Below are 15506 nucleotides of genomic sequence, written 5' to 3' on the forward strand. Positions count from 1 at the left end.
CCTCTGGGAGGGCTCACTCCGATTGATATTTTCTGGGGTCTGAGGTTCTCTGTTAGTACAGCGGTTTGGACTTGGAACTCCCACCACAGAAGCTCAGTCCCGACCTCCAGACTGAGAACCAAGATCCCGCAAGCTTCGTGGCATGGTTAAAAAAAAAGGGAAGAGAGAAAGAAGAAAAGGAGCAGTACAATATCAAAGAATAATAAACAAAATAAAATTAGAAAGATAAAAAATGTATTAGTAGAAATAAAACTATAATTGAGACAACTGCAACAAGGTAAAAGAAAACCGCAACAGAAAAAAAGAAAAAAAAAGGAGGAGAAAAGTCAAAAGGAGGGGTCACTAACAAAATATAAAGAATAAAATAAAATTAGAACAGTAAAAGATTTATTAGGAAAAATAAAAAATATAAAAGAGTCAAGAACAATGAATCAACAAGGTAAAGCAGAAGCCCAATCTAAAAGAGGAAAAAAGAAAAGAAAACAGAAAAAAAAAAGAAAAAAGCCTTGGCTTTGGGTGTGGAGTTTAGGTGGGGGTGGAACTTAGACAGGGGCAGGGTTTAGGGTAGGGCGGGACCTAGGCCGGTGAGGGCGGTGACATTTGAGCATGGGGCGGGGCCTAGGCGGGGCACGGTTCAAGCCTGGGTCTGGTTCTGTGCTCAGGACCTGCGCAGAAGGGGAGAGGCAGCACGTGGAAAGGAGGGCCTCTGGAATGTGGAGTTCCCCGAAGTTTGGAGATAGGGCGCTGGGTGAGGGTGTGTGGGTGGGGTTTAGGCCCCACGCATTGGAGGGGGAACGAGTGTAGAGGTGGAGCCCTGGGTGGGGGTGTGGGGTGGGGCTTGGGTTCTGCACAGCAGGAGGGAGGCTCTGAGGACAGAGGATTAGGCCCAGGAGCCCAGCAGGCTTCCTGGTGCATAAGTGGACAGGGAAAGCGCTGGCCCCGTTCCCTTCCGTTCCTCCGTGCCCCTCCCCCACCGTCTCCCCCAGGGTCTGCCCCATCCCGCTGGCCCCCTAACCGTGGGTGGGTCCCACTGGGTGTAGGAACTCCTCCCCTCCCCCAGCCGCCCCTCAGGGGTGCCGGTCCTGGAGGTCCGGCCTTACCTTTGCTCCCCTTTCCCTCCCTCCCACTCCCTCAGGACCCGCACAGCTGGAGGGGGCCTAGGTGGGCAGAGGATCAGGCCCTGGATCTCAACAGGTTCCTGGGGGTCCAAGTGGACAGGGGAAACCTGGCCACGCTTCCTTTTGATCCTCTGCCCTCCCAGTGCTTCCCCAATTTCCCCCTTCTGGCGTGGGATCCCTTCCCCTCCCCTAGCCGCCACTCTGGGGTGCCAGTCCCCTCCTGCCTCCACTTCCCCTCCCCCTTCACTCCCCCCATGCCGCATGTCCTACCCAGTTAGTGGGGGTTCCTCCTGTCCCCTTCGGTGTCTGTGGTCCCCCACTGGTGCCTGGTAGGTGCCCTAGTTGTGAGGAAACGGGCATTCCGCGTCCTCCTAGTATGCCATCTTGACTCCACCTCTCCTGATCTCTTTTTTTAAATTTATTTTATTGAAGTTTAGTTGATTTGCAAGTTGTGTTAATTTTTGCTGTACAGCAGAGTGATTCAGTTATACATATGTATACATTCTTCTTTTTCATATTCTTTTCCGTTATGGTTTATCACAGGATATTGAATATAGTTCGCTGTGCTATACAGTAGGACCTTGTTGTTTATCCAGACAGAAGTTTTAAGTTTCTCACCATTCTGAGTTAACATGATGAAATCTTGTGCCATCCCAGTTCTTTCCCACCTGGGATGTGAATCATCCCTTTGTCCTGTGTATTCTGCCCTTTAGTCACTTAGTAGCCATCTTGGTATCACATCAACTGTTGAGGTATCAGTGCTTGTGTTCAAGTCATCCTTATTTTACTTTATAATGGCACCAAAGTGAAAGAGTGGTTATGCTGGCAATTCAGATATGCCAAAGAGAAGCCGTAAAGTGCTTCCTTTAGGTGAAAAGATGAAAGTTAATAAGGAAAGAAAGAAGTTGTACGCTGAGGTTGCTAAGATCTGCCTTATGAACGAATCTTCCATCCATGAAATTGTCAAGAAGGAAAAAGAAATTCGTGCTAGTTTTTTTTTTCACACCTCATATTGCGAAATTTATGGCTACGGTGTGTGAAGAGTACCTAGTTAAGATGGAAAAGGCATTAAATTTGTGGTGAAAGAGAAAAAGAGAAGACAGGGTTCACTACTGTTCTTTGTTTCAGGCATCCACTGGGGTCTTGGAATGTATCCCACACAGATAAGGGGGGACTGCGGTAGACTCGGTTTTGTGTGTAAGACCTGGCTTAGAATAACTAGGATGGAGTTTTGTTTTTTTTTCTTTTTTAACATCTTTATTGGAGTATAATTGCTTTACAATGGTGTGTTAGTTTCTGCTTCATAACAAAGTGAATCAGCTATACATATACATATATCCCCATATCTCCTCCCTCTTGCGTTTCCCTCCCTCCCACCCTCCCTGTCCCACCCCTCTAGGTGTTCACAAAGCACCGAGCTGATCTCCCTGTGCTATGCGGCTGCTTCCCACTAGCTATCTATTTTATATTTGGTAGTGTATATATGTCCATGCCACTCTCTCACTTCGTCCCAGCTTACCCTTCCCCCTCCCCGTGCCCTTAAGTCCATTCTCTACGTCTGTGTCTTTATTCCTGTCCTGCCCCTAGGTTCTTCAGAACCACTTTTTTTTTTTTTTTTTAGATTCCTTATATATGTGTTAGCATACGGTATTTGTTTTTCCCTTTCTGACTTCACTCTGTATGACGGAGTCTAGGTCCATCCACCTCACTACAAATAACTCAGTTTCATTTAAAATGGAGTTTTTTGTTGGTACCAACTTAAATGAAAATCAGAACAAAATCTTCTCTTCTCGCTTTTAGATTTCCCTTGATCTGAGTCTTTCCTATAAATAGGCTACTTCAGATAGCTTGTATTGTGAAAAATAAGCATAATTTGGGGAAGAAGATTTTCAGTTATCAGTATCAATGGGAGATGACAGCTCTATGAGTAATCTTCAAACAGAGGGAAAAATTTAAATTGACACTGAAATATATATTTTGATTTTTTTGAAAGGACTTCTTCATGCCTAATGATTTTTGTCAGTATAATATTAAAATGGTTATTCTTTCTCAGCATGCACATTGGGCAGTCTTTGAGAAGCCTGGATGGTGTTGGAGTGGAAGCTGCTGCTATTTTTAGTTTGCAAAGTATAATTCATGAAATGGATCATATGTATTTGGATTACTGAAAGTCAGTTGTATTTATATATTTCTAAAGGTCCAATGTTAGACCTATGCAGTTCAAATCACCTTGCTTCTGGATCTCCCCAATGCTTTATTTATTGCTGGTAATAAAACCTTCTAGTCACGATGCACAGTTCTTTTAATACCTTGCTGGACTGGATTTGTATCTGCTTATATTTGCAAATGAAAACTGGTCTCTCATTTTCCTCTGAGGATGCCTTTTGACCACATCTCCATAGGTTTAGATATATTGTTTCCTTTTTGCTGATAATTTTTAAATAGTCATTGAAATTTCCTTCTTTCATATCATAGTGAGTTTTTGTTAATAATTTCATATTTAATTTTATCAAAATCAGAGAATATAACTGTAACATATCCTAATTTTGCAGTAATTGAGACTTTCTTTATATAACTTATATAATTTAATTTAATGAATTTTTCTAGCTATTTAAAATATTTTTCGTTGGGTTCTTAGTAGTATGTATATATTAAATCTGGCTTGTAAATTGTACTATCTATATCATCTGTATTTTTATCTGTTGTCTTCTTGATCTTTTAAATTTCTGAGAGACATATGTTCAAATTCTCCTCTTATGATTGTGATTTTCTTAAATTCTTGTTTTTCTCGTTTGTTTTGTGTTTTGTATGTCTTGACATGATGCTGTTTGATTTATAGTTTATTACATATCTTTGCAATTGTGTCTTTTAATAGTAACATAAGCTTTTTTGTATTAAATGGTTTTTGCCTTAAATTATTCTCTCTGCCAATAATCTTGCCATGTGTGCTTTTTGTTTGCATGTGTCTGTGTGTAATATCTTTGCATATCCCTTTATTTTAAACATTTAGCTATAATACCTTTGAAGGTATAGCAATATCAACAAATAGATTTGTAAGTATTATAGAAAGAATGATGAAAGCTAGTAGTTTGTTCCCTGTGGGTATTTATATTTTGGCATGTATTTTAGTTATCCCTTCATTTATTTTTTCAGCAAATAATTTATTGAGACCTTCCAGGAACTTTGGAGAGAGAATATGGGGAGAGCTGTGTTTGGTAGTATGATCAGGGAAGGCCTTCTCTGATAAGGCGGGCATTTGAGCTGGTGTCTGGAAAGCTAACCTGGGGGAAGAGCATTCCAGGCAGAAGGAACCATAAGTCCAAAAACCCTAAGGAATGATTGAGGTGTTTTTGAGGAATAGAAGGAAAACCAAGGCTTTCTTGGTGGTGCAGTAGTTAAGAATCCGCCTGCCAATGCAGGGGACATGGGTTCGAGCCCTGGTCTGGGAAGATCCCATATGCTGCAGAGCATTGAGGCGTGTGCGCCATAGCTACTGAGCCTGTGCTCTAGAGCCCGTGAGCCACAACTACTGAATCCACGTGCCACAACTACTAAAGCCAGCACACCTAGAGCCCGTGCTCCGCAACGAGAAGCCACCGCAATGAGAAGCCCGCGCACCACAACGAAGAGTAACCCCTGCTCACAGCAGCTAGAGAAAGCCCACGCACAGCAACAGAGACCCAACACAGCCAAAAATAAATAAATGAAATAAATAAATTTAAAAAAGAATAAAAATAAAAAACATTTTAATAAAAAGAAAGAAAATCAGTGTGTCTGGATCTTAATGATTAAGGATGGAGAAGCAGGCAGGGCCCAATTCATGTAACATTTTGTAGGTCATGTTAGGGAGTATGATTTTATTCTAAGAGTTATTGGAAGCCACTGGAAGATTTCAAGCAGGAGAGGGCATGTTCAGATATGTTTGTATAGCCCTTTTCTGAGCTGAGCCACAGTTTACATACAGTGAAATATACAGATTTTAAGTGTACAGTTGGAATGAGTTTTTAACAATTGCATGTACCCGTGTAACCCACACCTTTATTAAGATAAAAAATATTTCGGGGCTTCCCTGGTGGTTCAGTGGTTAAGAATCCACCTGCCACTGCAAGGGATATGGGTTCAAGCCCTGGCCCGGGAAGATCCCACATGCCATGGAGCAACTAAGCCCGTGCGCCACAACTACTGAGCCTGAGCTCTAGAGCCCGCAAGCCACAACTACTGAGCCTGCGTGCCACAACTACTGAAGCCCGTGCTCTGCAGCAAGAGAAGCCCGTGCACCGCAACAAAGAGTAGCCCCCGCTCACCGCAACTAGAGAAAGCCCGTGCACAACAACGAAGACCCAACACAGCCAAAAAAAAAAAAAAAAAATTCGGTGGGCCCTGGTGCAGACATGGCCAAGTCCAAGAACCATACCACGTACAACCAGTCCCGAAAATGGCACAGAAATGGCATCAAGAAACCTCAGTCACAATGATATGAATCTCTTAGCGGGGTGGGCCCGTAGTTCCTGAGAAATATGTGTTTTGTCGCGAAGCACAAGAAGGGCCTAAAGAAGATCCAGGCCAACAATGCCAAGGCCATGAGTGCACATGCTGAGGCTATCAAGGCCCTCGTAAAGCCCAAGGAGGTCAAGCCCAAGATCCCAAAGGGCGGCAGCCACAAGCTCAGTCAGCTTGCGTACATCGCTCACCCCAAGTTTGGGAAACAGGCTCGTGCCTGTATCGCTAAGGGTCTAAAGCCTTAAGGCTCTGCCGGCCAAAGGCCAAGGCCAAGGCCGCAGCTGTAGGTACAGCTGCAGCTCCAACTCCAGTCCAGCTCAGGCTCCCAAAGCTGCCTAGGCCCCCACAAAGGCTCCAGAGTAGAGGCCTTTATCTACCAATGTGAGGACAGAAGGACTGGTGTGACCCCTGGGCTGCTGTCTGCATGGGACTGGTGTCCTCCTGTGCTATTTGTACAAATACACGGGGGAAAAAAAGATATAAAATATTTCTGTCACCGCAGAAAGAGCCTTTATTCCTCTTCTCAGTCAGTCTCCACTACCAGCACCCCAACTACTATTCTGTTTTCGTTCACCATAGATTAATTTGTGTGTTCTTGAACTTCATGTAAATAGGATCATCAGTATGTGCTCCTATTATGTGTCTGGCTTCTTTTACTTACCATAATGAAGATTTATTCCTGTTGTTGGTTGTATCGGGAGTTCATTGGTTATACTACAATTTGTTTACCCATTCTCCTGTTTTGTTTTTTTGTAGACATATTTGAAATGTCTATCTGGCTAATAGAGGAGAATGAATTCTCTCATTCACATGTTTAATAAAGGAGCACTAGTTGTCTTATTTACAGAGGGGAAAATATTTTGTTTGAAATGAAAACTACAGAAAGGACAGGGCTAAAGAATTATAAAGTCATTATTAACATGTTACGAGCATCTGTCTGCATGGAAGCAGATGGAAAATGATTGTACCTGCTGCTCCCCACCCCCCCTCCTAAATCAGATAGGAAAAGTCATCTTGAGTGAAAGCACGAAATACAGTGGTTCTGATGAGATTCAAATGCCATGAGGATCACAGAATTTTATATTGAGAAGGTACCTCACTTAGTAAAGTTTCCAGGAACCTTATTTATCAGATTTTATTCCTTTACCCAAGAGTTGGCCATGTCTTGTATGATGTGGTGTTCGCAAGACAGGGTTCCAGGACTAGATTCTAGGTCTTCTCTAACATGAGAACTAAGACCTTTTACTAAGAATTTCTAGTGACTCTATATTACATAATTTTTGTGTTTAAATTGTACAATTTTCCTTTAAAAATTATTTTTCTTTTCAAAGTATAGAGCATTAAAAAGTTTTGTTTGTTTTTGGTATTTAACCTTTTTCAAAAACTTAGACTTGTTTATGTTATTTGAATGGGTGTGATACAGGGTGGTTTTGCTTTCTTACATTGTATCACAATACGTGGGGGGAGGGGAATGTGTATTTTTAAAGTTTAAATTGACAGTGTTTACTTTTTATAAAGAAGCTATTTCAATGAGAGAAAATTTTTAAATTAGAGGAATCAGCATTACATACATTTCTGTATTTGGATTTGGTCCCATGGTACGGAGAAAATCCTTTCTCACAGACAAATTATGAACAGTAACTGATTTTCTTTTTTAACAGTTTACCACTCAGTATTCTTTTCAGTTTCATTTGATTCAAACCCTTAAGAGGATTAGTAGGACATTTTGTTTCAAAGTTGAACCTGACAATATCTAACAACTGTTCGCATTTCCTTTTCGTAAATCTCAAAGGCAGACAAGAAGAATCCAAAACTTACCACTGCATGGATCATCTGTTACACATTCCACATACTTACTTATTACATCATGGTGAGAGCATGCCTTGGCAGATGTGCCTAGCCTTAGGTAGCATGTACTTGAATGTGGCACGTATGTCCTTTAGTATTGTTCTTGGTAGAACAGAAGCAGATCTCAATTACTATAAATGTTCAGTACAGACCTAAATCTTCCTCAACATGTTTATCAGGAGGAGCTCAAACCTATGCCCAAAGATGACAGGAAAGGCTTTATTTACAGGGGCTGCATGAAAATGTGAATTACCTTGACAGCATAAGTTAATTCATTGGTGGTTTCTTCCTTACCCACCCCACCCCCTTGCACCTCCAAAATCTTCTCTTTTTTCCCTTCTATTCTCTCAGTTTTAGAGCACAAGTCAAAAGAGAATTTTGCTTTATCCCTTAACTGAGGGTAAAACAAAATACTGTTTTCTTCAAGAATCCCCAACCTTTTGGGGGAGGAGCCACCATTACTCCTGAGAGTACTTGGGGAGAGAAGGGGGTGTGGGAAGAGAATATGGAGATTATGAAGTCCGCTGGATGGATGAGTGAAGGTGATGCTGGACTCACTCATTTTTACAGATAATCTAGTAAGACTCTTGGTAAACTGTAGAAGACAGGTGGTCACCGAGGAAATGGTACGGTGCAAAACAGATTGGATATCTGCTATGATGTATCTACTTCTGATACCAGGTTTATCTTGATAGTAGGAGGTTTTGTTGTTCTTTTTCTATCTGCATTAAGGAAAAAGGAGTGAGGTTTACTGATTTTTTTTTTAACATTTTTAATTTTATTTATTTATTTATTTATTTATTTATGGCTGTGCTGGGTCTTCGTTTCTGTGCGAGGGCTTTCTCTAGTTGCGGCGAGCGGGGGCCACTCTTCATCGCGGTGCGCGGGCCTCTCACTGTCGCGGCCTCTCTTGTTGCAGAGCACAGGCTCCAGACGCGCAGGCTCAGTAGTTGTGGCTCACGGGCCTAGTTGCTCCGCGGCATGTGGGATCTTGCTGGACCAGGGCTCGAACCCGTGTCCCCTGCATTAGCAGGCAGATTCTCAACCACTGTGCCACCAGGGAAACCCAGGTTTATTGATTTTTAAGAAAGTATTATTTATGTAACTGCCCAAGATTTTTTCAGGTTGTCTATAACTAGTTGCCGACCAAATGGAGAAGGCTAAAAGAACAAATACCCTACTCTCACTTTTTATAAGCTTTAAAAACCGAAAATAATAGTTGGATTCAGGACTTCTCCAAAAATACTCATTTATATTCTAAATTAGAGCAGGTAGGTAATGATTGTGAACAAACATTAAATGGCTTGATTTAGGATGTTTATAAATGCTGGGGGGGGGCAGGTAGGACATTTTAAAGCTTAGGGCCATTATACAAAATAACAATTATAAGAAAAATGTTCTAGATCCAGGATTTACATATATATCATTACATAATGAGTCTCTCCCAGCTGAATCAAGTGAGTCTACCTCAGAGATGGGTGAAAGAACTGGACTAAGAGCTGAGAGGCTTTTAAATTGTTATTTCTGTTTTAACTTTGAGTGAATAAAAAAATAATTATTTTTGAGTTATACTTTATTTTCATTAATTTTATTTTAAAACTGTGTATTACCTCAATAAATACATTTTGTGTATTTTTGCCTTTGGTTAGGTAAATAATCTCCATCAGTGGTAGAGGAGAGGTTTGGAAATTAGGGAGCTCTTCTTGTCTTTTCTGTCATAGATCAATCTTCTAAGGGGCAACTCATCTAACCTCCCTGGACCTGTTTTCTTATCTGTCAGTAAACCCTCACTGCCCAGTAAGGGACCCACTAGCCACAGGTTGTTATTGAGCCTTTGTAATGTGGCTAGTCCAAATTAAGGTGTACTCTAGGTGTAAAAGACTTAGTACAAAAGTAAGAATGTAGAATATCTTATTGCTAATTTGTTTATATTGATTATATCATTGGAATGATAATATTTTGGGTACATTGGTTAAATAAAATGTATTATTAAAATTAATTTCACCCATTTCTTTTTCTTTTTTTAAATGTGGGCACTAGAAAATGTTTATTTCCATTTGTGGCTCACATTATGTTGCTTTTGGATAGTGCTGATCTGTACAGCATTTCCTAAACTGACTCATGAAATATTAATAAGTGCTCAATGAAACACAGTTTGGAAGAGGAGCGGTGTCCAGTGGAACTTTCTGCAGTGATAAAATGGTCTGCATCTCTGTTGTCCAATTTAGTAGCTACTGGCCCTGATGGCTATTGAGCACTTGAAATGTGGCTAGTGTTCTGAAATGTAGGAAAAGGAACTGAATTTTAAATATTATTTAATTTTAATTAACTTTAAGGAGCCACGTATGGCTAGTGGCTAATGTATTGGGACAGTGCAGATCTAAAGATTTATGGGACGGTTTTGTTTAGAGACTTGTATACCTAGGACTTGTTTACCATATTGCAAGCTTGTTAGTTTAATATAAGTCTATACAGTTTGTGTTTATTATGAATAATAATAAATGATCAGTAACAATAATATTTATTAAGTACTTGTTATATAGCATGTACTATGTAAATACCAGAGAGAGGATTTGTATAATAAATTATTTACTGAGGATTTGTATAATAAATTGTTTACTGAGTTATATTGCTCGTATTCTGTCATATATTTGATGCGTTGTGGTTTCCAGGATATTGTGGGCTTACCATGTTTTCATCAAAATCTGGTTTCTTTTCTTTCTATATGAGGTCCCTTCTGTGAAAGCCTGGCTCCTTTTGGAAGGTCTGAACAATGTGCTGCCTTGTTAAAGGATTTTCTTTTGAAAGGGAAACGCATGCTTTGTAACAGATGATGATGATTTGTTTTCAGTGAACTTTTGAAGTTAGTTATGTTTTTAGCTTTAAAAGGGATGTGTGTGTATTTACACAGACTTATAAATATCAGTATTATGTAATATTTATTCCTTTTGTGTGTGTGTACGCATATAAGTATTGATATCAAGCAGTGTTATTAATTAATGTATTATTGCTTCACAGTGAAGAACGAATGTCATCATGTCTGGAATCAAGCGAACAATCAAAGAAACTGACCCTGATTATGAGGATGTATCTGTGGCCCTTCCAAATAAGCGGCATAAAGCAATTGAGAATTCAGGTAGAAATTCACTTGCCTTAGGAAATTATTTCTTTGTTGACATATGCCTCCCTATAAGATTTATAGGAACTAAAATGAAATGCATGTCCACTATTGTGTATATTTTGAAGAGGTTTGTGAGAGGGATTAGCTAAGTGCTCTGTTTAATAGTAATATACCATGTGTGGCATAAAAGGCTGGAACATAATCAGGTAGACTGTGAAAGCGTCAGTAATGAGACAGGCTCTAAGTTTTAGCTATCATCGTATGTTAGGTGTAATCATAAAGTCTTAGCAATGTGTGTACTACAGTGTGGTATCATGTGAGATGATTATAGGTGGTACATGAATTAAGGTTTTTTATTTTAATAGTTAGTGTTAATGTCTATAGAAAAGATAATGGTCTTATCAGACTTGCAGTTTCATGGCTACTGCTTAGGATAAGGCTAACTTTTTTTTTTTTTAATTTTAATTCTATTGGAGTATAGTTAATTTAAAATGTTGTGTTAGTTTCAGGTGTACAGCAAAGTGATTCAGTTATACACATACATATATTCATTCTTTTTTTAGATTCTTTTCTCATATAGATTATCACAGAATGTCGAGTAGAGTTCCTTGTGCTATACAGTAGGTCCTTGTTGTTTATCTATCTTATGTATAGTAGTGGGTGTATTTCATCCCAAGCTCCTTATTTATCCCTCCCCGCAAGGGCTAACACTTTTTAAAAATACTATTTAATGGCGTTAATTAGATGTTTCACATGGTTCTCAGATGTGGTAGGTAACTTGAAGGTGGGATATGAATGATGGAAATTTGGGAAACACTGATCTTTGCACTTAGCTGGTGGTGGCTTAGTTAAGACTCAGCGGCATTAAATTACTTGCCCAAGATCATTTAATTAGTTGAAGACCATATCATCTGTAGTTACCCAGAATGTTTTAAGCTGTCTCAAAAAAAGTGGCTATATTTGAGTTTCTAATACAAAATATTGCTAAAATTCATTACTGTTTATTTAAAAAATCAATCTATGTAAGTTATTACAGCTAGATGAAGAAGGTCTCAAAGTCATAGATAAGGTGCTGCAGCTCCACAGAGATCAGAGCCCCAAGGTTAAGTGGTGAAGGAAATTCCTGTCTGTGTAAGTGCAGTCAAGTCATATGTACCCCACAAAAGTCTCTGTGTACCAGAAATGATCAAATCCAGTTCCAAACAATAAAAGCATTTCACTGAAACTTTTCTCTCCATTCAGTTGTAATTTTATTTACAAGGATATGTCATTTGCTTTCAGTAACAAGCCAGATAAATATGAAAGTATCATGAAACTTAAATTCATTATTCAAATGCATCACATGGCATATCTTTTTTGTAATAAAAATAAGAAAAGGGAAAACTTATTGTTTTAGGAAACATCGTAATTTCAATTTAAATCTAATGTAAGTTCCCAAATATGTATGTAGCCTAAGCAGGGACAGTTTTTTGTTACTAAGTGCCAATTTGCCGTTCTTCTTCTTGGTGTCCATTCTCAACCTAATTCCTAATAAAGATTTTATTTTTATTCTTAAGAATTTTTCTCAAAGCAGGTTTGGTAGGATGCTTCCCTTTTCTTTTTTTTTTTAAATATAAATTTATTTATTTTTGGCTGCATTGGGTCTTCGTTGCTGCACACGGGCTTTCTCTAGTTGCGGTGAGCGGGGGCTACTCTTTGTTGTGGCGCGCAGGCTTCTCATTGCACTGGCTTCTCTTGTTGGAGAGCACGGGCTCTAGGCATGCGGGCTTCAGTAGTTGTGGCACACAGGCTTCAGTAGTTGTGGCTCGCGGGCTCTAGAGCGCAGGCTCAGTAGTTGTGGTGCACGGGCTCAGTTGCTCTGTGGCATGTGGGATCTTGCTGGACCAGGGCTTGAACCCGTGTCCCCTGCATTGGCAGGTGGATTCTTAACCACTGCGCCACCAGGGAAGTCCCAGGATGCTTCCCTTTTCTTATATGGTTTTATTTTGTTTGACTTTAGTTTTCCTTATTTCATGAAAGAGATAATTTAGAATTGCTTTTTTCTGAGAAGCTTATGATAAAACAGCCTGCATTGATAACAGTCTCTGACTTTTAGCCTCCCCTAAGATTATCTGCTGGTTTCCAAATATATACAAGGTTTATATATACAAGGATACATACAGTAATACTAGAAAAAACTCTTTTCATCAGATATGAGGAAAGCTTAGTCATTTGCTTCAATGCAGGCATATCCACAAGAACGCTTAAACCAGCACTAGTTTTATTTATTTATTTATTTATTTATTTATTTAACATCTTTATTGGAGTATAATTGCTTTACAGTGGTGTGTTAGTTTCTGCTGTATAACAAAGTGAATCAGCTATACGTATACATATATCCCCATATCTCCTCCCTCTTGCGTCTCCCTCCCACCCTCCCTATCCCACCCCTCTAGGTGGTCACAAAGCCCCGAGCTGATCTCCATGTGCTATGCGGCTGCTTCCCACTAGCTATGTATTTTACATTTGGTAGTGTATATATGTCCATGCCACTCTCCCACTTCGTCCCAGCTTACCCTTCCCCCTCCCCGTGTCCTCAAGTCCACTCTCTACATCTGCGTCTTTATACCTGCCCTGCCCCTAGGTTCTTCAGAACCATTTTTTTTTTAGATTCCATATATATGTGTTAGCATATGGTATTTGTTTTTCTCTTTCTGACTTACTTCACTCTGTATGACAGACTCTAGGTCCATCCACCTCACTGCAAATAACTCAATTTCATTTCTTTCTATGGCTGAGTAATATTCCATTGTATATATGTGCCACATCTTCTTTATCCATTCATCTGTCGATGGACACTTAGGTTGCTTCCATGTCCTGACTATTGTAAATAGAGCTGCAGTGAACATTGTGGTACATGTCTCTTTTTGAATTATGGTTTTCTCAGAGTATATACCCAGTAGTGGTATTGCTGGGTCATATGGTAGTTCTATTTTTAGTTTTTTAAGGAACCACTATACTGTTCTCCATAGTGACTGTATTAATTTACATTCCCACCAACAGTGCAAGAGGGTTCCCTTTTCTCCACACCCTCTCCAGCATTTATTGTTTGTAGATTTTTTGATGATGGCCATTCTGGCCGGTGTGAGGTGATACCTCATGGTGGTTTTGATTTGCATTTCTCTAATGATTTTTTTTTTTTTTTTTATAAATTTATTTATTTATTTATTTATTTTTGGCTGTGTTGGGTCTTCATTTCTGTGTGAGGGCTTTCTCCAGTTGTGGCAAGCGGGGGCCACTCTTCATCGCAGTGCGCAGGCCTCTCACTGTTGCGGCCTCTCCCGTTGCGGAGCACAGGCTCCATACGCGCAGGCTCAGTAGTTGTGGCTCACGGGCTTAGTTGCTCCGCGGCATGTGGGATCTTCCCAGACCAGGGCTCGAACCCATGTCCCCTGCATTGGCAGGCAGATTCTTAACCACTGTGCCACCAGGGAAGCCCCTCTCTAATGATTAGTGATGTTGAGCATCGTTTCATGTGTTTGTTAGCAACCTGTATATCTTCTTTGGAGAAATGTCTATTTAGGTCTTCTGCCCATTCTTGGATTGGGTTGTTTGTTTTTTTTGATATTGAGCTGCATGAGCTGCTTGTAAATTTTGGAGATGAATCCTTTGTCAGTTGCTTAGTGGGGAAATATTGTCTCCCATTCTGAGGGTTGTCTTTTCGTCTTGTTTATGGTTTCCTTTGCTGTGCAAAAGCTTTTAAGTTTCATTAGGTCCCATGTGTTTATTTTTGTTTTTATTTCCATTTCTCTAGGAGGTGGGTCAAAAAGGATGTTTCTGTGATTTATGTCATAGAGTGTTCTGCCTATATTTTCCTCTAAGAGTTTTATAGTGTCTGGCCTTAAATTTAGGTCTTTAATCCATTTTGAGTTTATTTTTGTGTATGATGTTAGGGAGTGTTCTAATTTCATTCTTTTACGTGTAGCTGTCCAGTTTTCCCAGCACCATTTATTGAAGAGGCTGTTTTATTCTCCATGGTATATTCTTGCCTCCATTATCAAAAATAAGGTGATCATATGCCAGCACTAGTTTTAAATTGGCAGTCTAGTGGCATATTTTACAGGGAGAAAATGACATGGGTGATCAAGGATCCAAATTTTCTCTGCAATTTTTTTTACACCCCAAAGCATGGGTGGTGATTTTTTCATATTACAAACACAGGATCATTATGCAAAATCCCAGGTTTTTCAAGCAGTCATTCGACTCTTCTTTTTTTATTCTCTTGTAATCAAACTACATTTCATATCTGATGTTCTTAACTCTTTGAATTGCATATTACCCTGAGTAGTCAATTGCCTTCAGAGACATTTTCTTTCCTTTTGAATTCTTTCTTTGCTGGTTCCTTCAGGTAGTTGTAATCAGAAACTGCTGAATTGCATGCTAGATCCTAACTTCCTGCCTTCTTATGAACTGCTCTTGTGTCACAGACTACTTCTTCCTCTAGCTAACTCTTTACTTTCTTTTTCCTTGGGGTTATGGTTTTTCAGAAGTCACCACGTATTTCTCTCGGAATCTTCATGGGTTTCTTTTTCTTTTTTGGTAATTTTATTTTGATGTGACTTCAAACAGAAAAATTGCAAGGAGAATTTGTATGTCTTTTGTCCAGATTAATTCACCAGTTGTTTACATTTTGCCTCATTTGGTTTATCATTCTTTTCCCCCACCCCCAATCCATACACACACATACTACACAAATGCATGTATGCACACAGGTATATATGCACATCATTTTTTCAAAATCATCTGAAGATACATTAGACACTTGTAAACACTTGTGTATTTCCTAAGGACAAATTTCTTATGTAATCACAGTACAATTATCAGAAGCAGGAAATTTTAACATTTTACATTACATTATCCAATCTGCTGTCCATATTCAA

At 39.6% G+C, this 15506-nt stretch overlaps 1 protein-coding gene and 1 pseudogene across 9 annotated transcripts in view; both read left to right on the forward strand.

Annotated features, from left to right (window-relative positions):
* The window catches only part of YEATS2 (YEATS domain containing 2), a 107903-nt gene that overhangs the window by 15125 nt on the left and 77272 nt on the right, over positions 1-15506 (forward strand). For all 8 annotated transcript variants that reach the window (XR_014262969.1, XM_082459945.1, XM_082459947.1 and 5 more), the window contains exon 2: positions 10485-10602. Coding sequence is in view for 7 of the 8 variants with exons in the window: in XM_082459945.1 (XP_082316071.1) it covers positions 10503-10602 (100 nt within the window). In the remaining variant the exon portion in view is untranslated. The remainder of the gene's footprint in view (positions 1-10484; positions 10603-15506) is intronic.
* The window catches only part of LOC309659832 (large ribosomal subunit protein eL29 pseudogene), a 183950-nt pseudogene continuing 173805 nt past the window's right edge, over positions 5362-15506 (forward strand). The window contains exon 1 of the transcript XR_014268363.1: positions 5362-8536. The product of XR_014268363.1 is annotated as a large ribosomal subunit protein eL29 pseudogene (transcript). The remainder of the gene's footprint in view (positions 8537-15506) is intronic.

This window comes from Balaenoptera physalus, assembly GCF_965194825.1.
Source record: "Balaenoptera physalus genome assembly, chromosome: 4".
Classification (NCBI taxonomy): domain Eukaryota; kingdom Metazoa; phylum Chordata; class Mammalia; order Artiodactyla; family Balaenopteridae; genus Balaenoptera; species Balaenoptera physalus.